The 23,939-nt window shown below is 43.7% G+C and overlaps 1 protein-coding gene across 7 annotated transcripts in view; it reads left to right on the top strand.

Moving 5' to 3' along the window:
• The first annotated feature begins 2,060 nt into the window (after positions 1-2,060).
• The window catches only part of SLC41A3 (solute carrier family 41 member 3), a 39,905-nt gene continuing 18,026 nt past the window's right edge, over positions 2,061-23,939 (top strand). The window contains exons 1-5 of one of the 7 annotated variants that reach the window (XM_081902775.1): positions 2,061-2,457; positions 8,062-8,376; positions 18,929-19,036; positions 21,575-21,646; positions 23,565-23,709. In XM_081902775.1, the coding sequence (XP_081758901.1) occupies positions 8,086-8,376; positions 18,929-19,036; positions 21,575-21,646; positions 23,565-23,709 (616 nt within the window). In that variant the 5' untranslated portion in view covers positions 2,061-2,457; positions 8,062-8,085. The other 6 variants (XM_081902776.1, XM_081902778.1, XM_081902780.1 and 3 more) reach the window with 6 other exon arrangements.

The following is a 23,939-nucleotide window of genomic DNA, read 5'->3' as shown; positions in this document are numbered from 1 at the left end:
CTGGTCTCTAAGGTGCTACTGGAAGGAATTTTTTTATTTTGTTTCAAGAAAAGTATGTATGGTATCATAGACAGCTGGCTGTTCAGCCCCTGCTTGCTTAAATATATTCAAAGAATGAGAGATCACTTCTTGTGATGTTCCACTGTCGAAACAGCTCTGACTTTTAGGAAGTTTCTCCTAAAGTTAAGTCAATTTAAAAAAAAAAATCACCCTACGGTTCTAATCCTGCCTGCTGGAGCAACTGAGAGCAAGTCTGCTCCATCTGCTAGGTGACAGCCCGTCAGATATGTGAAGGCAGCTTGACCTCATTTCCAGGGTAAACATTCGTAGTTCTTTCAACCGTTCCTCTTAGAACTTGATTTCCAAAGCCTCTTACCAACCTGGCCACCCTCCTCTGGACACATTTGATTGTCCACACTGTTCTTTACATGTGGTGCCAAGAGCTGGGCACGTTACTCCAGATGTGGTCTAACCATCACTGGCATAAAAACCACATCTGCACTGAAGCATCAAAACACACCTCCTCCAAACCATCCATCTATTTGGCATGAGCTGAATAATTTTCCAACACTTGTCAACATTGAAAGGCATCCCTCTTTTTCGTGATTTTTCAGGATGCCCACACTGTTTTTTAACCTGTTCATTTGCCTTGGTCTCTCTTGTTGCTCTCAATTGTTGTCTCACCTTCCTAACCTTGACTGGTTATGTAATGTTGCAATGTTATTCTGTTGACTACATGTTATTTGATTAGCTGAGATCACCCACAGACTTAATTTAATCAGAGCTGAGGCCTCTGATTAATCCAATCTGAGGCCAAAGTATTTCAGACAAAAGTATTATAAACAACCAAAAGCATCCGGCCGGCCAATGTGAGAACAGGATGCTTGAGCAGATGAGTCACTGTTCTGATACAGCAGGCTGCTATTTTGTTCTTATGTTCAATTTTGTCTCTTCATTCCTGTGCCTACATGCATATGCACTGCACATTTGGCACACTGTACACACCAGCTAATTTGTCATTGTGACAGTAACATAAATATCAAAACAGTACATAAATTGTTTCTATGAAGCCAGATTGTGAAAGAGCAACCTTATTCATCTGTGGTAGCATGTTTACGAAAACTGTTGTTGGCGCCTTGGAAATGAAGTAAATATTTTGTATGAGACTGGGATGGAACAGTTAAATAATTTTAGACGCTGGGTGTTAATTTGTCTTACTTTAAATGGTATCGTGGAGGGACCCACTCTTTAAATGATCATATGGGGCCCTGGACTTCTGCTCCAAAGTTTGGCCTTGAATACATCACTGAGCCTGAGCTAGGCCTTATCTGCTCCATACATTTAAAGCTGTATCATACCCATGACTTCCACCAAAGAATTATTGGATGTGTAGTTTGTTACAGGTGCTGAGAGTTGTAAAGAGAGACTCTCCCTCAATGGAAGTCTTCAAGAAGAGGCTGGGCAGCCATCTTTGGGGAATGTTCTAGCTCTGGAGTTCCTCTGCCACAGCAGGTTGAACTGGATGACAGGAGTGGCTGGTCCCTATTGAGCAGAAGGCTGGGAGGCCAACAGTAGGTGGCGCCAGAGCTAGAAAGAGCCAACAAATTCTAGTTCTAGTTCCCATCCGCCTCCCTGCCAAATTCTACAGTGGTAAAATTGAGGCAAAGGAGGAGGTTGACAAGCAGTGCCACCCACTGCATGGATCAGAAGGCAGCCACGTGGGGACTGGCTAAGAGCAGACTGGGGTCCTAACAGAATAGCTGCCACTGCTACTCACCTGCAAGGCCATCTCCAACCCGTATGATTTTATGACTAATAACGCATCATTGTTAAACTGAGGATGCATCAAATTAGTGATGTACTTGCACAGTCAGCTATGGGTTTCGAGTTTGCCCCTGCCCTGCACGCATTTCTTAAGGCACTTCTCATTTGCTTTTTGAAGCTCAGTTGAAAACTGATAGCATAAGTCATAACAAGTCTAAAACCATCTTGGCGAGGCCACTATTTTTAACAAAGCAAACACGCTCCTCTCTTCCATCTAAGCCTGCTCTCATAATAACTCACATAAGCAAGGTGGAGCAACACACAATCACTGTGGTCCAGCGATTCCTCTGATGGAAAAATAAAGCTTTCCTTGCCGCAGATCACGCAGCAGGGAGCACCACTTGTGAAGATGCGAAGACACACAATTTTGCAAAGCGAGCTGAAATTTAAGCCCGGCTGGTTTCAAAACGACACCCTGAAACGATGCACAGCTCTGGGACACAGCAGCTGCAGGGTTCAGTTACTGCCACTTGCAAAATCTTGCAACTCTTTTGTAGCTGTGGAGTTGAAGCCTTAGCCTTATAGGACCATGTGAAGCACCTTTTCTGGAATTAAGAAGCCTCTTGCCTAACCACCTTATTTCCTGAACTGAGCTTCTGTGGAACAGGCAGTTGTTCCAGCTGTGACCTGGAGGTAAGGGTTCTAAATCCTGAAAACTTTACAGAACATAAAGAGCATGGTTCCAATCAATTTAACATGAGAATGGCTGACAGAATGTTCCTCCTTCTTAGCTGTTGTGATTACTAATTTTAATGCCAAACAGGCAATAATAAAAGGGGATAAGTATATGCACTTCCTTCTAATCAAAGGAGATACAAATGAGTTAGTATCGGATAGATCAATCATTTCCCTTTCTTGTGCAAACGATGCATGCGTTTACTGGTTCGAAATATAATTTCCCATTCACTCAGACTACTGCAAAAGGTTTTCCTTGTGTACAAATGCAACAGGGTTTAGAATTCAGGGTTTTGAAATAGCTATTACATAGTTCCTATTTAGACCATATTCTAGGGCCAAATAGATCAAAATGTTTCTTTGAGAATACTTTCTAGGTAGCACAATTGTAATTTATGAAATATTGTCTCATCTTTTTAACATGCTTCCAATATATGCCATACTAGGATTACAGTAACAACCAACATTACTATTAAATATGATACTCTCACCAGAAGGGGGGAAATGCACAAAGGTGACAAAGTACAATTATAATAATTCCTGGTGTAGTTGGTCTGCCTTACTGAGGAGTTAGGCACAGAATTGCATCTCCTTCCAAAACACCATAGAGTTATATTTTCCTGTCAGTTCCTTGGCCACCTACAGCAATCTCTGATTCTTGCTATCCCGGGCAGGCAGCAAAAGTTTGTTAAAGTTCCTTTTATAATCTGCTATACATGACTGGTGGGCTGCATTTAGTCAGATGGGTCACTGGCTCATAGTCAGCATTCAGTATCTTTGGGCAGCTGCCAGAGACTCAGAATCCCGCAAGGGCTGCACAACATTGATGCTGCTCTTGAGCATTTTATGCCGGGTGGCAGCCAGCTAGGCTATGAGCCGCCATTTTGAATTTCCCAGGGCACTGTGGGAAATAAAAATGGTGGCTTGTAGCCACGCATGACTGCTGGGCTCCAATGCAGAGTGGGGCACTTAGGGCTATTTCCCAAATGCCCCTTTGAACTTAGGAATTGGCCTGCTTTTTTGCTGTGTCATCTTTAATAAGTGTTTGTGTGTTTTAAATCCTATGAAATAAAACAGCAGCAAAAAAGTTGATTCTATGATGCTGGGGTGACAGTGTTTGCTGACTCTCTGCCTTGGAAGGGAAGAGCTACAATTAATTAAAAGAGCTACAGAGAAAGCAGCACACACAAAAACTGCTGTAGAAAATAAATGGGCCACCAGCAATACCCAGTATTTATAATGGCTCATTAAAAACGAAAGTTACAAGACAGCACACATTATTAATGAAGTGGGAATTAAGTGTGTGTGGTCAAATACTTCTTCTTTTTTTAAATCTACCTATCGTTTCAGACTTTCCTCTTGGTACATTTCCTTTTCTTTCTTTCTTTTTTAAAAAAGAAGCCTTGAGTTTAAACCTTGTGCTAGCACATATGGAACACAATGTTAATGATGCAGAAGAGACCATTTTTCAATGTTTCAGACTTTTACATCCATTACTCTCCTGTTTATTAAGCCCATGAGGTTCACAGTACAGAATTTACTTGGAAATCCCACTCCCCTACAACTTTTAAGCCAAAGGCATTAGGAAATAAATGGACAAAAGAAAAGAAAAACAGGAAAGGTTATTGTTTCAAAAATCTGTATATCATTTCAGCAAAGACAAACCACAAGCCAATGCTGCTGTCAGGATTTTTTAAAAGAAATTATTTAATTTTCCTTTGCAGAACATACATTTGCTATGTGAATAATAAATCTTGTATCTGGCAGATCGTTCTGTGTGGGCTACCAACCACTATTTCAAAATTTCAATGTATTGTAAATGTAGCTCCCAACTGTGTGCTATTCAATTTAGCTGAAACAGACAAATACCCTGGATTTGCCCAGAAGTACCTGTAAACATCTGAGGTGGTGTTCTGCGAACAAAGGCAAATCATTTGGGGAAATTTCTACGCAAATCTAATTTATTTTTCTTTATAAAGATGCATTTGTAGAACACCACCTCAGACAAATGATTAAGGTGGTGTACAGGGGGAAAGCAGGTACAATAAAGCACAATAAACCATAAAACAATGCAAAATAATTATTAAAAATGACTATCTCTTCTTGAAAAGGCCTGTTGGCATTAAATATATATCCAAGAGAGACATGGAAGTTAGCAGCAAGGATGCCTGAATCTCTGCTGGACAAGCATGGTCTGGTAGGATAGCAAAGATGTCACTGGCTGTTGCTAATCTGTCCCTATTGGCAGTTTAGTGGCTGCATTCTGCACTAGCTAGTGCAAATACACAGGGCCCAAGGGCAGCCCCGCACAGAGCGCATTCCAGTGATCCAGCCTTAAGGCTAGCAATGCATAGACTAGAGTGGTCAGGCTGTCCAGATACAGCTGTAGCGGTGGCCCCAGATGAAGCTGGTAAAAGATGCTCCTTTCAATGGCTCTGAGGTGGGTGCAAGCATCTTTGCTCATATTAAAAAGGCCGTTGCAGGGCACAAATAACCTATTTTCTCAGCATCAACAACAGCTGAAACACATGCTGAAATACGTAATCCCCCTAGTCCATGTCACAACAGGTGGTGCTGTGGTCTAAACCACTGAGCCTCTTGGGCTTGCCGATCAGGTCAGTGGTTCGAAGGCCCACGACGGGGTGAGCTCCCGTTGCTCTGTCCCAGCTCCTGCCAACCTAGCAATTCGAAAGCACACCAGTGCAAGTAGATAAATAGGTACCGCTGCGGCAGGAAGGTAAACGGCATTTGCCTGCACTCTGGCTTCTGTCACAGTGTTCTGTTGCACCAGAAGCGGTTTAGTCATGCTGGCCACATGACCCCAGAAAGCTGTCTGTGGACAAACGCTGGCAAAGTAGAGATGAGTGCCGCACCCCATAGTCGCCTTTGATTGGACTTAACCGTCCAGGGGTCCTTTAACTTTTTTTACATGAACATTGACTGGTAGCGCCCACCATTTCTACTTGTCGTTCCCCAGCTGGACACTGGCGTTCTCTGAACCTCTCTGCCCTGCAGTAACGTCCCCTTGAGCATGTGCAGAGTGCTCCAAGGGGGCCTGAAATAAGCCTCCCCAGACAACCCTGGAAACCGACACCCCCTCTCTCTTTTAAAACACACCGGCATATAAAACCCGCTGCGCTGCAAGCAGAGGTGCGTTGGCAACCACGGCTGGCGGCTTCAGCCCAGGGCGAGAGTCCAGAGGCGGTATGCGCTGAAGGGGCGGCACTCTCCGCCCGTGGCCGCGCGCCCCTCCGAGCAGGCCCGCCCCTCTTCCGCTTCCCCCTTCCGCGGGCCGCTTCCTTTTCCGCCGCGGAGCCGCCTGGCCAAAGCTCCGCTGCCGCCTGCTGCCTCCCAGCGGAGCGAGCGATGCCCGGGGCCGCGCGCTAGGAAGCCCTGGGCCCACGCCAGGTGAGGGTGGAGCGGCGCGCCCTGCTTCGCATGCGCTCCCGAGGCGCGCGATGCCCCTGTCGGGTCCCAGGGGGCGATAGACTCCGGCGGGGAAGGACAAAGGCGGCCGCCGGTAAGTTGCTGGCGAGGGGCGTGACTCTCCGCGCCTTATATGGAGGGGCGGCGGAGGGAGCCTTGCTTTATAGACCTTGCATTCTCGCATCTTTTCAACACACACACCCTTAAATAAAAAATAAAATCGTAGTGAGTGAGTTGGCCTCCGTTTGTCTCGGGGAAACAATTGTTTACCAAATCGTAGGATTTGGAATGGTGTTCCCCCGCCCCCAATCTAGTGTTTTCTGTGATCCAAGCTTTTTGTCGCTGGGGAAACTGAGGCTGGTCGCTAGCGACTTGCTCCAGAAGAGGAAAGTCCTGCTGTATTAAACATGATAGATGTGGATCTATGATAGATGTGGATCTGTGACGGTCTTGAGCCCAGGACAGAGATCAGCATTGGCTTCTGGCTCACCTGAGGTCCACCACTGTCAGTTGAAGGTGCAGGAATGGCATTAATGTTTCTTGGTTTTGGTCACGAAAGCACCCCTGTTGGTGTGTCCAGCAGCAGAAATAGCACCAGAGCGCTTTATTTATTAGGCTTTTCAGAGATTCTGTAAGGTAAGGTACATCCTGTACTTCAGAACGCTTACGTTCCACAGGAATTTGTTTGCTTTGAAAATTTATTCCACACCTAGCTTTCAAAAAGAAACTCAGTTTGGCTAACGGGTCACAACAGCAGTTCCCGTTAAGATCAAAATGTTAACACCAGAAACTTAAACAATAGTACAGATTCCAAAACAGCCCGGGGAAATTAAAACATTGGGTATAAACCAACTGAAGGAGAAACCATCAGCCTTTTCAAATAATCATGCTTAATGGATCCCCACATTTCTCAAGAGTCCCACTGAGAACTTCAATGTAGAAATATTATTGCAAAAATGCCGTGTGTGTACCGTCCCCTCAAGTTTTCATGGGCATGGCAGCAAGCAAGCCAACAAAAAACTGTTGGTGGCCCTTTAATTGGACTGAGTATGACATGCCACTAGGTAAGGGTTGCACCCCTCCTGTGATGCCCATCCTTTGATTTCTCACTTCTGGCATTAATACCAGGAGAGTGTGGAGACCAGGAGCTGCCATAGCCAACAACTGGGTTTTCTCTAATGCTCTGGGCAGGAGGAAGTGAAGATAAGGTGGCTATATGGAAGAGAGGAAAAACAGCAGGAACTGTGACTGGACCAGAGTAGCCAACTACTGGGAAAAATGTTATCAAAGCTGTCTCCTTAAACCATAAAGGGGAGCTATCCTAATGGAGAGAAGGCACATGTTTTTGCATCTACTTTGCTGTGCCAGCTCCATGGATTGGGTCCTTTTCTAGGAACTGGACCAGCTTTGGATCCAGTGCGCCCATCCCTGCCCTCCACTCCTGTAATGCATCATTTGGAGGCCTTACACTAGCTGCCGCTGGTGAGACCACTACTGCTAGTAACAGATGCTGTGCTTTCAGCAGGTTCCTCCAGAGCTGCAGAGTCCATTGGAGGGACATCTCTGCCCAATCCTAACCCACACTAGCACCATGGATTGCGGATTAGGGTAGTTCTGTAAATGAATTGCATCTGGTTGATAAGTAGGTGTTTGGCACCCAAGGGGCAGCACGTGGATTGATTCTCACAGACGTGCTCGTTTCTCTGGTATTAGCCGGTTATGGAACTGGTTTAGAGATCAGCTTACAAACCAGGGTTCCTGGATATCTGCAGGCTATGCATTTTATTTAATTAGTACACTTATATGCTTCCTTTTGGGGGGGCGGGGGGAGTTCTGTGCAGCTTCCAGGCCTCCCATTCAGGCAGTGTCCCATCCAGCCATTGAGCAGGCTGAGAGAGCTACAGTATAACAATATTATATACCCTGATTCCATTCTCTAAGGCCACCTGAGTACAAAGTTGGGTGAATCTGGTGAAATGTGTTGCCTTCCTTTGGATACACGGAGAAATGAAAGAGTGCCAATTGACTTTTCTTCTCAAAGGCATCGTGGAATGGCTCCCTCTTACTGCCTTTGTCTCTTTCTCTCTCGTTCCTTTTTCTCTCTGGTCTGGTCTTCATCTCACCCTTGCCTGAAAGGACTCCTGAACTGGAAGAGCCAACATGAAAGGTGAAGAAACTCGGCAGCGGAGAAAGGAAGGCAGAACTCGCAATGGAGAGCGGTCCAGGCACAAAGCAAAGGGCAAGGTTAAACACAAAGAGAGCAAACTTGGCAGCCAGGGGACAGAGGATGGCTCTTTGCTGCTGCCTCAGAAGCAGCCTGCTGAAGCAAAAGTGGCAATGGCAAAGCTTCAGGAGGAGTCTGCCATCGTGATTGGCCTGCAGGTGCTCCTGCCGTACATGATGGCGGGCATGGGCATGGTCCTTGCAGGGATGGTCTTGGATTACGTTCAGGTAGGAAGAACAGAAAGTTCTGTGCATTTGCTTCTTTGTGATCTGTGACTAGAGGACAGGTCTGTGATGTTTCTCTGCTAGCTGTCAACAGCCCAGGGCAGTTAAAACCCGAGATCTCATATTGTTTTGGATAGCTAATTCACACCTGCCTTGTTGTCCATAGTTGCAGAATCCCTTTCCTGTATTTCCTTCAAGACTAAGGCTGAATTTCTGCAAACACTTTATATGGGATGTTATGAAAGTCCTGCAAATCTGTTGAACTTAGTAAATATGCGTGGAGTAGGGGTGTACTAGTATTTATCTAGGGTGCCTAAATTCCTTAGGTGATTCAAAATTAGAACACTGTGTCACTGTGTCCCTTCCTGGCCTAGGGCTGTTTAGAGATGGCTTCTGTATATAGCATCTACAGATTCTGCGATTCTCTATTCCTATCTCTGCTAGCTGCTAATGTTACATATTTATTGCTTTAATCTTGCTTTGTGTACTGTCTTAAGTGCAATAGCTGTAGATAATGTCTGAAATAAATAGTCTTAAACACAAACTCTTATTTATTTATTTATTTCATTGTTTTAAATATTTATACACTGCTTGATTGTAAATAACAACAAATGGTTTTGCAAAAGGATGAAACAATAAAATCAAGAAAAAAATTACAGTCCTAAACTCAGAGGTTTGTCCTACTGCTATCAATTAGATGTGTCTACTCTGGATTACAGTCTTAAACAAATAAGCTTTCAAAAGTACTAAATCAAGTGTTGAATATTTTTTTTACTAGAGACAGGTGACCCAACCCTCTGCTTTATTTTTATATTAACGTTTTCTGTATATTCTGTAAGTTAAAACTAGAATTTGAATAAGTACCTCCTAATGGGTGCTTTTTTAAGGACTGCAATCCTTTTCTCTCACTACCTGAATTATTTAACTAGCAAGGCACCAGGTCATGCTGCCCCTTATCTATCAGATAGGAGGATTACACTGAAACAACAGGGGGCGGGGCGGAGAACCTTTCCTGCATGTCCTGACCACTTTAACAGAGCTGAAGTTAATATTTCTCCTGGATATTTAGCAAATCAGTTAGGTCCCATAAGGTTAGAGGTCCCACCTATTTCAAATTGACGCTGTGTTCCAGAACTCATTTTATTGTACTAGGTAATAAAGGACATACTGTACACGCTATTAAGAATCCCTGTATAAACAGACACCATATTATTGGTTTTAATATGTACCCTTTTAAGACGGTTAAATCACTACAGTCAAACCTTGGCTGTTGAACGTAATCCATTCCAGAAGCCCTTTTGGCTTCCGAAATGTTCGACAACCGTGGCGTGGATTCTGATTGGTTGCAGGAGCTTCCTGCACTGTTCAGCTTTTGAAAAACGTTAAAAAACCTGAGCATTTACTTCCAGGAGCCAAAATGTTCCAAAATGGAGGCGTTTGGTAGCCAAGGTTTGACTGTATTATTTTTATTCATTTTTATTGGAATTTAATAGCAACAGTGCAAACAAATAAAAAATCAAGATTCACTGTTCAAAGGAAGGACACGTTATCCTCATCCAATAAAGAGAATCGTGACACTGGGAATGGGGATCCTCTGGCCTAATCCAGCTCACCAGGCCTCACAATCTGGCCCCCAGGTCATGTCCCTGAAGAGAAGAAAGGGTCTAGTTTTCATCCCCATAGTGGCATGGCTCTAAACCCAGGACACACAGCTTTCCACTGAGGTAATGCCTGAAAAAGGTTCTCTACGTCTGTTCTGTTGTATAGCCATTGCGTCTATCAAGGTCCTCTTGATTTAGCTGTGGGGAAGTTCAGTCAACTTTGCCTAGCTCTCTTTTACTTCCTAATTGACAATAACTGTGAAGTGCTTTGGAAGTCTAGAATCATAGAATTGTAGAGTTGGATCATCTAATCCGGCCCCCTGCAATTCAGGAATCTCAGCTGAAGCATCCATGGCAGATGGCCATCCAACCTCTGCTTAAAAACCTCCAAGGAAAGAGAGTCCACAACCTCCCGAGGGAGACTGTTTCACAATGTGCAGCAGAAGTGCAGTAGAAATGCTACATGTTGGATTTTTACCGACGTTTATGCTCTTAAATATGTTGTTGAAGTCGCTTGGGTGCCTTTCTGCATAACAAGCAACTAACAAGGTCAATAGATAATTATTAATATAAAGAATGAGTATCGGAGACCAAGAACTAGATCTGTTTGTCTAGTTAGCTAGCTATCTTTGTCTAGTTATGTTTGTCTAGTTAACTAGCTGTCTTTGTTTGAAAGCACTTCATCCTTGACTGGCTGACTTGGATTGTTATTTTGGTTTTGATAGCATTTCTTATTTATTTGTGATGTGTGTAGGTGTCTTGTTTATCTCTTTAGTGCTTTGAGGTACTGGGCACCATACGGGGGTCTTATAATGAAAAGAAAACTCCTGTTCCCAAGTGTGTACAGATACGTGAGCTTATTTATTTCTGTGCTGGCAGATGCATTCCTCTTGGCTGGAGACACCTTAACTGTGTAATAAAGGAAGAAAGAAATTGTACACTCTCAGGTCTCCTGAGTTAACTGGCGCTTTCTGAATATTGATTTGTTGCCTGTAGGCTTTTTTATGGTGCTTGCTTAATAATGGACGGAGACGGAGAGCAATAAACTCATTCACCCAAGACTGTTGAACCTTACTGAAGGCCATGCTTGCTAGCGCATCCCAGTAGGAACTGGAACTGCTCCCTGTGCCATGGAATCGCTGTGTGAGAGAGGGAAAGCAGCAGAGAGAGCAGGTGGTGGGAAATGGCAGAGATCGAACTGAACGCCATTTTGGAGCCCCATCACCTCTGTGGGAAATGGGCTACAAGGAGTCCCTGCTCTTTTAACTCTCAGCACGGGTTGTAAGATTCAGCATGAAGGCTGGGGGAAATTGGTTGATAAAGTAAATGCGTGGCAGTGAGGTTTGGGAGCTGGAGTCACCACCCTGCCATTTTGGAGATGTTTCTGTAACATGGTCTGCCTTTAATATGTTTTCATGTATGTGTATTTTGTACATACATGTGTATTTTGTACATACAAGGAGAAGGGCTGGCTTTGGTGGCACCCTGGCTGTAGAATTGCCCCTTCCCCCCACAAAAGGCTTGCCTGGTGTCCTTTTTATGGTGCCAAAAAGCTATTTTCCCCCACCTTTTTGAAAAAAAGTTGTTTTAAATAAGTCTCTCACACCATTTCATAGAATTGTAGAGTTGGGATTTGAGAGAAAGAATATCTCTCTCTCTCTCTCTCTCTCTCTCTCTCTCTCTCTCTCTGTGTGTGTGTTTTAATCTAATTGTTTTATTCTGTTTCCACTAGAAAGATTTTTTTTCATTGTTTTCTAAGTACAGTCATACCTCGGAAGTTGAACGGAATCCATTCTGGAAATCCGTTTGACTTCCAAAACATTTGGAAACCAAAGCGTGGCTTCCAATCGGAAGCCGCAGAAGCCCCGTCAGATGTCCGACTTCCAAAAATAGTTCACAAACAAAAGATAGTCACTTCTGGGTTTGCGGCGTTCAGGAGCCAAAACCTTCGAGAACTAAGCTGTTTGTAAACCAAGGTATGCCTGTATTGCGTATTGTATTGTTAATACTTTAATTTGTTTTGACTTTTGGGCATCCGAACCGTGTCAAGAGTGTTTGCTGGTGGGCAGCCATACTTAATCAGGGAATCTCGTTCTGACCCTGTCTGTTGGCCAGAGAGACCTAAGGACAGTGTGCACCCCCTGCCTCCCAGAAAGAAAAGATTATGTCAAGGGGGAGACCAGCGTGAACCTCGCCCCCCCCCCAGCAGTCAGCTGGAGGAGAAGCAGCTCTGGGGAGCTTGCTTTCCACCCCCTCCCTTCCAGAGAGAATACTCGGCTCAAACTGCCAGTTGTTTTCAGACTCTGAAGGGAAACACCGTGATTAAGGGGATCTGGGTGTGGGGGGTAGTAGGTGTGAAGGGGAATCTGAAGCACCCCTCCATGCTGCCATTTCTGGAAGGCAACAAGGGACGTGAATATTGTTTTTCTGAAAGTGATGCTGTTCCATAGGAACAGGAAGCCTGAAAAGGTTTTATTTCCTCTTCCTGTGCAGCAAGGTAATGTCTAAGGACCATTCAGCTGATACTAGATGCAGATGCGCTAGGTTTAAGCCAGGCACGTGTCTAACTGAGTAGATGCCTATTCCCTGTGGCGAGGAAAACATGTAAAAAGATTAGTGTCAAGGCAGATATTATCACCGAAACCTTTAAAAAACCCAAAAAACCATCCAGCTTGTGTCAGAAAGGCTTCCTTATTCGGTCCTCATGATCAACCCACTTTTGGTAATCAGAGTGAAATCTGTGGGGATGCATGCAGAGATAAAGTGGGCGTTAGCGTTGTGTAGCACCATTTGAATGAAAGGCTGCTTTGCTAGGATCTGTGGTACCGAAAAGTGGCACAGAACAGAACAAAAAATAACAAAACAGAACAAAAATCAGGTACGTTTGTTACCTGAAACGTCTAGTCCTCCAAATGCCTGCAAAACGTCCATTAAAAGAAAACATGACCCTCCACATCTTTAATTTGGGGGTGCTATCGCTTTTTAGAAAATTATTTAAACATTCAGATTTCTATCCATTTTTTATTATATCCCTTTTGATCCAAAACTAGACTCAAGGTGGCGCTGAATGGACAAAAACTACACCACAAACTATTTGCCATCCAATTAATGACAGCCCCCTCCTGGTCTCACTCATAATCAAGAATGTGTACTGAGATTTTCTTCTTAAAGAATTGATCAAAGGGGATGACAACATATCTCAGACAGAAACTTCCCCCATCTAAATTCCCACACAGTTGACAAAATTTGAACCACCTGGACCAGAACTTTCCCGCCCGGAGTCCACGAAGGGGTTGGGCTGATAGAGCCCCACGGATCATTTTTACACTAGTGTGTGCCAAATGCCCTTTCTCTCAAGCCACCACGGACTGTGTCACTTTCCCCCTTCTTCTTTCGTCTTTTTTAAGCTATGCATAACAGTGCCTTGCAGACTTTTAGGACAGGAAGTAAAAACAAACAAACAAACCACATAGAACCAACCCCCCTGGAAACTTTTCCACTGACTAACAAGACTAAAGAACTACCTTAAATAAAACTTGTGCACAGACTCTTATCACAGGCCTTTGCATAGTAGCTGAAGGCTGAAGTGATGACAGCAGATAAGGGTGTTAGCCTTTGAAGCTCATTGGTTTTTGCTGTGGAATTTTTTTTCTTCTTCTGAAAGTCAGTCTTTTAGAGACAAGCAACCACATATTTCCTGAACTTTTACACCCTTAGCAAAGCTTGGGGAAACAGAGAGAAGAAAAGGGAGCAGAGGGACAAGAGTGCCTTTCCACTCGGTACATCTCCTAAGCTATTCCTCTTGACCTCTTCAGTGGGACCAGCCTCCTATCCTTGATGACCTTTCTTCACCTTGAGGAAACGAGGGAAAACAAGAGAAAACTGAGGAGTTCATTACCCTCCGCCTCCTTGACTCGGGACGGCAAGCAAGTATAGTTCAGTGTCAACACATGATGAGCTGGAAGCAGTTGTGACCGTTTCAACAGCACAGGATTACATTTTCAACCATCGTATTTGTAACTTGAGGAGAAAGGACACCAGTGACTGAAATATTCAAGAGGGATCTGTGCACAGTCTGTTACGCTTCATGCTGGTGGAACTTGGTGCCATAGCTTAAGCCGGTCTTTCTGGTTTCCATCCAGGTTGCTGAAGTCACCGAAGAAGTGGTTTTGTATGTATTTATCCGTAAACATCTTAACAATCAAATTCCTTCCTCTGGATTCTGTTTCCTTTCTGGAGTATAATGTAAAGAAGGAGCTGCCTTGAAGCGTTAATGAAAGCTGCATTTATCTAAGACAAATGGAATTTAGAAAGTAGCCTTGTGGCTATTTGGTGGAAGAGAGAAGACTGCAAACAGAAGACACGTGGTGGCAGAACCCTGACTTAAAAAGTGCCTTAGGCTCTGGAATGTACAACTGAAAGTGAGGACCACCTCCATATCCTGGATTTCCTCCAGCCCACCTGCTTCTTGAGTATGCGTTAATGGCGCTCAGTCATGGTGGTCACGCAGCTGAAATTGGAGCTGTGCTTCCATGGGAAAAAACTCAGAGGTTTCACCTGCAGGTACATCAGATCAGTCAGTGGATTCCTTCCAGAAACATCGTTCACCATAGCATCACAGATTTTTGTGCCATTCATCCTTTCAGGTTTCGGCCTGTTATTTGCTGGATTGTTGATCGATACTGTTCAAGTATGTATGGGCTTTCAAGTACATTAGTAACACCATTGGTAAATGTTGCCTGGGTGACTTTGAGCATCACTTTTTAAATTGTGGGTACCTAGGAGCTATGAGCAGTGTTGTGTGCTTCCTTGTCTGTGGGGAAAGTGCCTTCCATGGGCATGCTAGGGTCACAAAGAGGTATTTCAAAGGAAAGCTCTCGTTCGTTTTCAAGGCACATGACTGTATCTAACTGTCCGGAAGCACAGCTACTAGGATGAGTTGTATAATACTAACGAGAGAGGGGCCAACAGGGAATCCTGGGGAGCATATAAATGTTTGGGAAATCCCTCTCTAGGCAAGCTTCAGACTACTGAGCTCTGAAGTTCAGTGCTAGGTGAACAGGAAGCTGCTCATTTTGCTCTGAACCTGAATGGTACAGCATAGGAGAGGGGATCATTTTCACTTCTCCTTTCCACATAGTGGAATTTGGCTGGGGGTGCAACCCTTGACCCTTATTTCATTCCTACTGTGAGTGGCTCAGACAGGCCAATTCCAATCCTCTTCCCCTCCCTTTTCCTCTCTCTTTCAACTGACACTCGTTTGAACTCAACATTCCATGATACCTGTCCTCCTTGGTCTGTTTTTGTGGGAGGACATGGTGTCCTTTTTTCTGCTTGTAATTCCCAAATTAATGTTTTTCTTCAATATCTGGGAAGTTGGCTGAGTATGCAACAACTCTTGCCTTGTCTGTGGGTGGTTCATTTCACTGTTCCATTGAGTCCCATGGCCGTCCCTCATGCGTGTGACTTTGCTTACACCAGGAGAGAGTCATTTGCAGCTTAACCCTGTGCACAAGTCTTTGGGGATAAGCCCCGCATGCTGTTGATAGAATCATGCTGTTGATCTTTGTAACATGTGTCACTATTATATTAGCCCAAATTCATTCATTCATCCTCTCTCTCTCCCCTCCTTTCCTCTCCCTGTCATTTTTGATCCTGGTAGAAATGTCACCAGTACTCTTGCTGCCTCCCCTGAGCATCAGCTGATATGGGGGGGAGGGGGGGAGGAAAAGGAAACAGCCAGTTCATGCACGACATATAAGGAATGGAAATCAAACATGCACCATTAGATCTCTGGCAGCACTGACCTTGCCACTTTTCCTGCCATGTTTTTCTTTGTCACCCTCAGGGACAAATTGCACACGATGCTTAATGAGTAGCATGATTGATTACAGGTGGAGTGAGGGAAATTCCTATCATAAATGCAGTTTATGGTATGGAGAGACTTATTTCTTCATTCTCCAACCACAAGTGGTACAGACGTTCTGCCCTCCCCATTTGGCCAGAAGCCTGGGAGGGAGGGCATTCCCACCAGTGCCAATTGACCCCCCCCCCCACCTATCCCTGCAGTTATTGTTCTGATTGTGATTGGGGAGAGAAGGGGTCATGATGCCGATAATTTAATTAACGAAACTCCAGGATATAGCTGTATGCTACACATTAGGCGTCATTTTGAACACTTAGAATCAGATGCCACAAAGACAATATTGCACTGTTGAGCTCCATATTAATTGATAGCCGTGTCATGTAGGAAATCCAGCCATGTGGACCACATAATGTAAGAGCTCAGCTGACTGTACTGGATACAGACGATAAGGACAGAGCCCAACCTCGTCATAACTGAGCAGAAAGTAATAAAAACATTAACTGACACTACTCACTCTGTGTACACTGTCTACTTTGCAAAAGAGCAGCCTCTGTGCATCATCGCTTTATGAGCTCCGCGGTGTCATGAGGAAAGCAAAATTAAGAGGTGCAGACAAGGGAGGAATGAGTAACTCTTGGCTCCAGTTTGAGATGAATGCAGAGGTCACCGAGCGAGCCTATACCCTTGATGGTGCTATTGTAATTTCAGAATACTTACATTCATTTTTGAGGGTTTTTAAAATTTGCGCTGAAGGTTGGATTTGATGTAATAAAAACAAAAACAAAAAACCCTTAAGGCTGTGAGTCACACATAATGATTCACAGAAGGATAACCGTATTCTAAAGGGGAAGGGGAAGGAATTAGAAATTGGGGGTTATTTGATTTCTCTGTTACTGCCTGTAATTTAACTACAGGTGTTGTCTTTTTAACGTGCACAGAAGATGGTTAGGATATCATGCCTCCATGTTTAGGCTGGTTTTGTTGTCACCAAAGTGTTTGCTGTTGGGTCTACATACCCCTTTCCAATCAAGTCTGGAAGATTAGCAAGCTAATTTCTAGAGTTACTTTTCTCATCTAATCCATTTTTTGATCCCGTATACAATGATCCAAGATGTTAAAGCTAATAATCACTACTAATTCAACTTACACTGTGCTTTTTCCTCCTATTCATCTTTCTTTCATATTGCACAGCTTTGTAACGACACTTTGTTCCTCAGTCTCTCCCCCCACCCCCATTCTGTTCCTTTCAGCATTTCTGGTACAGTGGTACCTCGGGATAAGAACTTAATTAATTCTGGAGGTCCGTTCTTAACCTGAAACTGTTCTTAACCTGAGGTACCAATTTAGCTAATGGGGCCTCCCGCTGCCACCGCGCATTTTCTGTTCTCATCCTGAAGCAAAGTTCTTAACCCGAGGTACTAGTTCTGAAGTGTCTGTAACCCGAGGTACCACTGTTCTCATGTAAATGCATAGCTTAGTAGCTGAAACCCATGGTAATCAATCCATATCTAATGATGCTTGGCAAGTTTTGGATTGCCTGTCCTTGCAGAAGAATAGTGGGGAGAGTCATTCCACCATCTGCTGTCTCAAAGTCCTGAAGATTAGGGTTGTTTATGACTAGTTCAGGGGAGTATCTTCAGCAGCAGAACATCATACAAATGCACTGGCCTTGCCACATTCCCCCCCCCCCCTAATATGGAACTCTTAAGAAGCTACTGGCCTAGATGACTCAGGGAGGCTTTTGCTGCTCTCTTGGTGAGCATCCTTCAATAGGCTGAGGAGAAGAGTGAGGGTTTGTTCCGTTGGAGAGGAGTGAAAGAGGAGGAAGGTCTATGAGCAGGGGCTGGGGAGAATCAAGGGAGAAAGGTGGGTTACAGGAAGGGAAATTTGGTGGGGAGATAAGTAGGCAGGTGGTAGATTGAGGGGAGGAATGTAGGCAATTTGGGAGGAGATAGATAAATTTGCATGGCGAAGGTGGCAACTGAGGAAAGGAAGGAATGGAGTAGCTGCAAAGAGGAAGAGATAAGCAAAAGACTGGAAGGGTAGAAAATGCCCTTCTTCCTTTGCTGCTTCTCCAGCCTCCTGGAATTCCTTGCAGGCAGGTTCCTACTTGTTAATCTATAATTCAAGCTCTCCTTTGTTCAAACTTATCTTTTCATCTAACAGCACCTTCTTTGGGTCACATTCCTCCAAGGGCCATTTTCTAGCTCCTTATAGAAAATGTTAGCAATGAACTGGTTCTTTTCCTTCTTCTTCACCTCATTCCTTTTCCAGAGCCCACTGAGCCTCTGTGGTAATTTCCAGCTGATTTTGCAGACCTTCATTGGTCTTTGTCATTAGGGTTATCAGCTGGTATTAAATACTGACTTGTGGCTCTATTCTCACTTGAACTGTCTCCTGCCATGGCCCACCATGTTGTCTCTCCTGTTCCCACACCCTGGAATGAAGGCATATGGACACACATGTCATGTCCCCCTCTAGAAGTTGGACTACAACAGTCAGGGATAGTCAGGGAGAGTAATATATACAATCAGACCTTTGGTTCATTGAACCCAGGGCTTTCTGCTCTGACTGACTGGCAAAGGATCCAGGAATAAAAAGTTGAGGTCATGGTTGTTCCTTAGAGCAAATGAAAGAACCTGCTACCCTTAATGACTTTGTCTAAACAATCTCATCACAAAATGTTCTGGGAAGGAGGAGTAAGTGATTCATTGGCACTATCCAGTAGGTTCCCATGACAGAAACATAACATTATTCTACGATGCAGAGCTCTATATGACTACTAATCTTGCATATACCTATGCCAACAAGCAGGTGGTCACATAAAAGAGGTTGCCTCAATTTTTGTTATATATATTGTTTATGGTGGCTGATAATACTAGTTTGTTTCACTACTTTTTTGGGCGGGGAGAACAGAATCATTTAGTTCTTTGGCGAGCAATTTCAAAGATTTCATTGCCTTAGCTAATGTTGCATCACCATGTTGCCAAGTGCAATGTGTGGAAATTGTGCATCCGTGTTTGTGACTAAAGAAGACTGTGGTTGGTATAGCGGTGGATTAACATCCTCTCCTCTCCCTTTCTCTCAGCACTGGACTGTGTTCAAGACTATCACAGAAATATTTATCCTGATTCCAGCCCTTGTCGGATTGAAGGGCAACCTTGAAATGACCTTGGCATCTAGACTTTCTACTGCTGTAAGTGTCAACCTTGGTGTTGTTTTACTTTTTAATATGCAGAGATGTGTTCATGACTTGTATTTCACAAGGACAGTTTGGAGGTGTAATCAAAGAAGTCTCCTTAGCTGCCCATCCATGAAAATCGATTGCCAGTGGTGTTGCTACAGGGTATCCCAGGGACCTGAGCTCCAGATCTTTAACATTCCAGATCTTTAGATCTCCTGCCTGTTCCTCTCCTTTTTTTAGTTTTTAAACTTTGCTTACAGGGTACTTCTAACTGGCTGATTAAATCTGATTAAAATGAAGCGTTGATTTGCTGCAGCTAACACCAACATGCTGCGTGCCTCTTATACCAGAAATAATTAAAAGAAGCCACCCTATACTTATTCATTGCATTTGTCCATTTAGCTCAGTATTGTCTACACGAGGGGTAGGGAACTGTTTTTTCAGCCTGAGGTCCACATTTTTGTGGCCAGTCGTCTGGAGACAGATGGTCAACGGTGGACATGACTAAGAGAAAATTGGCCTCCTCCGCACATGCACACAGACACACATATCACCACACAACAAAGCAGGGGCGTGGATATTGTCAGGAGAAAAATATGCTGTAGTCTCCCTGCCCCACCTCCTTGCTCAGCAGTGTCAAAGCATGGGCTGCACCTTTGCGAAAGTGCTGCTTTGAGGTACTTCAGCAGTGTTGAGGCAGCAGCCCATAGTGAAGATAGATTCCCTTGCCTGCTGGGAAAGGCAAGAGATGATGGAGGTGGAGGCTTCTGACAGAACAACCTACCCTTCTCCTTTCAAGGTGCTGCAGCCACTTTTCTCTCTGTTCATGATGGAACCGCTGCTTCCAGGTCACTGGTGCAACCAAGAAACCAGGCAGGAGCAGACTTAATTCTCAATGTAAACCAATCAGCTGAGCAATGAGGAAAAGGCAGCCAGGCTTTCTAGCTAATCCCAAAAAATTGTGTTGGATAGGGAGATTGGCCGTGATAAAAATGAATACTATTGCCTAGTCAGTGGCAACCTGTTGTTCCACACACACACAAACCAACTACAGTGGTAACTCGGGTTACATACGCTTCAGGTTAAGAACTTTGCTTCAGGATGAGAACAGAAATTGTGCTCTGGTGGCATGGTGGCAGCGGGAGGCCCCATCAGCTGAAGTGGCGCTTCAGGTTAAGAACAGTTTGAGGTTAAGAACAGACCTCCGGAACGAATTAAGTACTTAACCCGAGGTACCACTGTATTAAATATACAGTGAATTAAAATTTGCTTTTTGCTGAGTAACAAACCATTAAGTGCTAATGGCAAACCATCCCACAATCTAATACAGTGGAACCTCAGTTTTCAAACATAATCCGTTCCGGAAGTCTGTTTGACTTCCGAAACTTTCAAAAATCAAAAATGAAAGGGTTGTTGGCAAAGCGAATGGTGAAAATGGAAAAATGCCCCGGGAAGCCATTTGACTTCTGAGGCGCATTCAAAACGGAAACATTCACTTCTGGGTTTTCGGCAGTTGGATTCTGAAACGTTCGGCAGCTTAGACATTTGAAAACTGAGGTTCCACTGTAATATATTCCAATCTGCCTTCTAGATAGTTTCGGTTTTAACTCAGCATAATGCTGCAGCTGTATTTCACGCCCAGGGTTTTGGTGTGCAGAGTGGGCTGAGGAATTAACTCCTAGGAACCAGCTATTGTTTTTTGTGTGAGCCCAGGCTGGGATAGAAAAATGCCCCCATTAAAATACTAGGTACCATAGGAAGCCAGGTTTGATATCATTGTAGACCTGGTCATGCCTGATCCTAGGCATATTTTTTATTATTGAGTGAATGAAAAATATAATGTATATATACATTTGTCAGTACATGAACAAGCACATAGTTACATGTTAAATTTTATTTACTTATTTAGTCATGACTGGCATACACATATATTCATGTTGACAGTGTTTTATTATTGTGGGAGTTTTTGTTGCTGCAAGATGGAGTTACATAGGTTGCCCGTAAATATAAATTCATCGGAGGATATGGACTACATAAGTATTCAGTCTTGCCTAGGAGAGTTCTTTCCCAACTTTCCAACTTTTGTAAATTCTCTCTCTCTCTGCCTCTCTTTTTCTCTTTCTCTCATTCAAAACACACATGGTTTTTAAAGTTTTTAATCCCTGGACAGAACAGATTTTTTTAAAAAAGCTTTTTCCTTCTTTCATGCCTTGGTCACCAGTGTGGAATCTGCACAACCTGCAGCTGTACCTGCACACTGGTTGCACCCAGTCTGAGCCACCATCCTTGACAATCTGGTGCTACATTGTGTGCTCAGATCATGTTTGCATGGCTAATGGGAAGAAAAGAAAACCCGTGCCCCGCAGGGGCCGATGTGGAATGCCCTGATACATATGGAAAGGGCGGAAACAAAAATGACTGCAGCCACAGTGCTCCCCAAGTCTGGGTGTAGCCTCCTACACCCGGACTTTGTGTGAGCCCAGGCTGGTATTCTCTCCCACCTTGTCTGCCAGCAAATAACATTTAAGTTTTCCCTCTTCTGCCTTCCAGGCTAATACTGGAAGAATGGATGATACTCAGGCACAGTGGAAAATGGCTACTTGCAATTTGGCTCTCATTCAGGTAAGTCGATCTAAACTTTTGCTTGAGACCTCTTTATAGTATTAGTCAAACTACACACCCTGCGGACATTCTCACTGGTGCGTAGAGTGGTGTGAGCAGCAAGGCAAGGCTTAGGGTATCTGCTCATTGTGTGCTTTCAAAACTGTGCTCCTCAATCGGTGGAGGAGGCCTCGTTTTTCTCTACAAAGTCTTGTTGGCTGCACACTTTTAAAGCCTAGCAATTGCAACCAGAGACCAAAATACCTAAGGCTTGAGCCTCACATCCGCAACAGTTTTTCTTCATTTGTGTGCTCACGGTGTGACCTATGTTTCATAAAGGTCAGGTTTATGAAGTCCCAGGTTTAGTGGACTGAATAGCTCATGTGGAATCATTTTGTGTACATGTGCATAGCTTGGAACTTGCTGTATGTCTACATATAGTCTGGGATTTTTCCAATGTCACCATCTTTACAGGAATGTGATCCTGCATATCTGTGCCCCTCTAGGAATTAATTGGCATTCCTATGCCGAATGCTGTGGTCACTCAACATTTATCTGCCAGATGAGGTAGAACCTCAGATTTTCTTTTTTTCAAAAGTTAATGCCTGTTCAGTTGAATATATGTTCTGAAATATAATAACTATGAAAGCCAGCTATTCAGACTAGAGATATTAATAGTTTTCTAAATATTGATTAGATTATTAATTGTACTTATCTCATTACCTCTTCCTATCTTCCTGGGCCTGGTTATAAACCCATCTTAAGGTTCTAGTCCTGAACATATTATATGAAAATAACATCCTGTTGAATTCTGGAAGTTTACTTTACACAACATGCTTTGACTTAAATTCCTACTATTTTCATTGCTTAAGGAAATGCCCTGAAGGTGATTGTTTAAATTTGTTTTTTCAACCTGGTGTCCCATCAGCTATGCCAGGTTGATTAAGGCTGGTTTAAGGATACCTTGTTCAGTACATCTTCATTTAGATACCCTAATAATAGCAATTGAACTGAGCTATTATTTGGTCACTACATTGGTCAGCTTAAAGAAGTTAATTTTCTCAACTGCCTTTTAAAGATACAAGATAATGCATTACATTTTATTGGGCCAATGTCTGTTGGTAAAGGAGTTATCAATATATTAATAATATACACAATATACACAACACTGCTTACCAGGGTTGAAATGTAACTGTGTCACTCAAATGTTTTCATACTTCTTTATCAACAGGAACATCTGCTAACGGTTCTAATGAATTGGCCATATCCTCATTACAGATTTAAACTCTCTTCTCAGGAAACCCTAAGGTTGTAGTACTGTGAAGGGAGAATAGGAATATCTAACAGGGAATTCACAGCACCTCACAAAACTGCAATTCCCAGAATTCTGTGGGAGTGGGATCCATGGTGATTAATACAATATGAAATTGATATGTTTGTAGTCCAGAGATGCCCTGTCTGTTGAGTGCATGTAGAAATATTAGGTAGAATGTTTGTTTTCATCCAGGAGGGGGCAGCAGTAAGCTTTTGTGAACAACCTAAAGATGCCAGAATTTTAACACAGTATGACACTCTGAGCGCCACATCACACATTCCCGTCTTGGAGATTTCAGACCTGCATCTTCCCTCACAAGTGTGTCTGAAACCCTGCAAAAGGGAAAATATTTGTGTGCACATGCAAATGGAAAGATAGCTGGCAGGGAAAAGGTTTTGTGAGCACATGCACACACACTGCTGCTTCATTGCTCAATGCCTCGCTACCTCGAAACTGCTTTTCCTTTTTTGAAAAAAAGAAATTTTGAATCTTTCTGGTGCTTTTGCATGTAACCTGCCATTTGTTCCTGTGCTACCTTAGACCAGACGTCTGCAGGAATGCTTGCACATTGATACCAGACAAATAATTCCTGAGACTCTGTCCTCCATTCTTGTTGCTCCACAGTTGCAGGCCACGGTGGTGGGGCTCCTGGCTGCAGTGGCAGCAGTCCTTCTTGGTGCCTTGACCAAAGGCTACTTGAATCTGAACGAAGCAGCCATCCTGTGTGCCAGCAGTTTGACAACAGCGTTCATAGCCGCCCTCTCACTTGGTGAGTCTTTGTAAACTACTCAACTTTAGAGTAGGATCCAGTGTCTCTGGAAGCCTCTTTCTGTACCTTGCCACAAACAGTCTCAGGTCCACTTTCTCTCTTAGAATGACTACAGTGTTCAGGTATGCTTCCCAGTAGGTTCGTCATGACTGCCTATTCACCTTGAGCCAGAGCTGTTAGAAAATTGATTGATGCACCCTCAGCTTTCTGGCCTTTCACCCAAACCTAAT

This window comes from Podarcis melisellensis, assembly GCF_964234715.1.
Source record: "Podarcis melisellensis genome assembly, chromosome: 2".
NCBI classification, from domain to species: domain Eukaryota; kingdom Metazoa; phylum Chordata; class Lepidosauria; order Squamata; family Lacertidae; genus Podarcis; species Podarcis melisellensis.
This window is presented reverse-complemented; position numbering and strand designations above follow the sequence as displayed.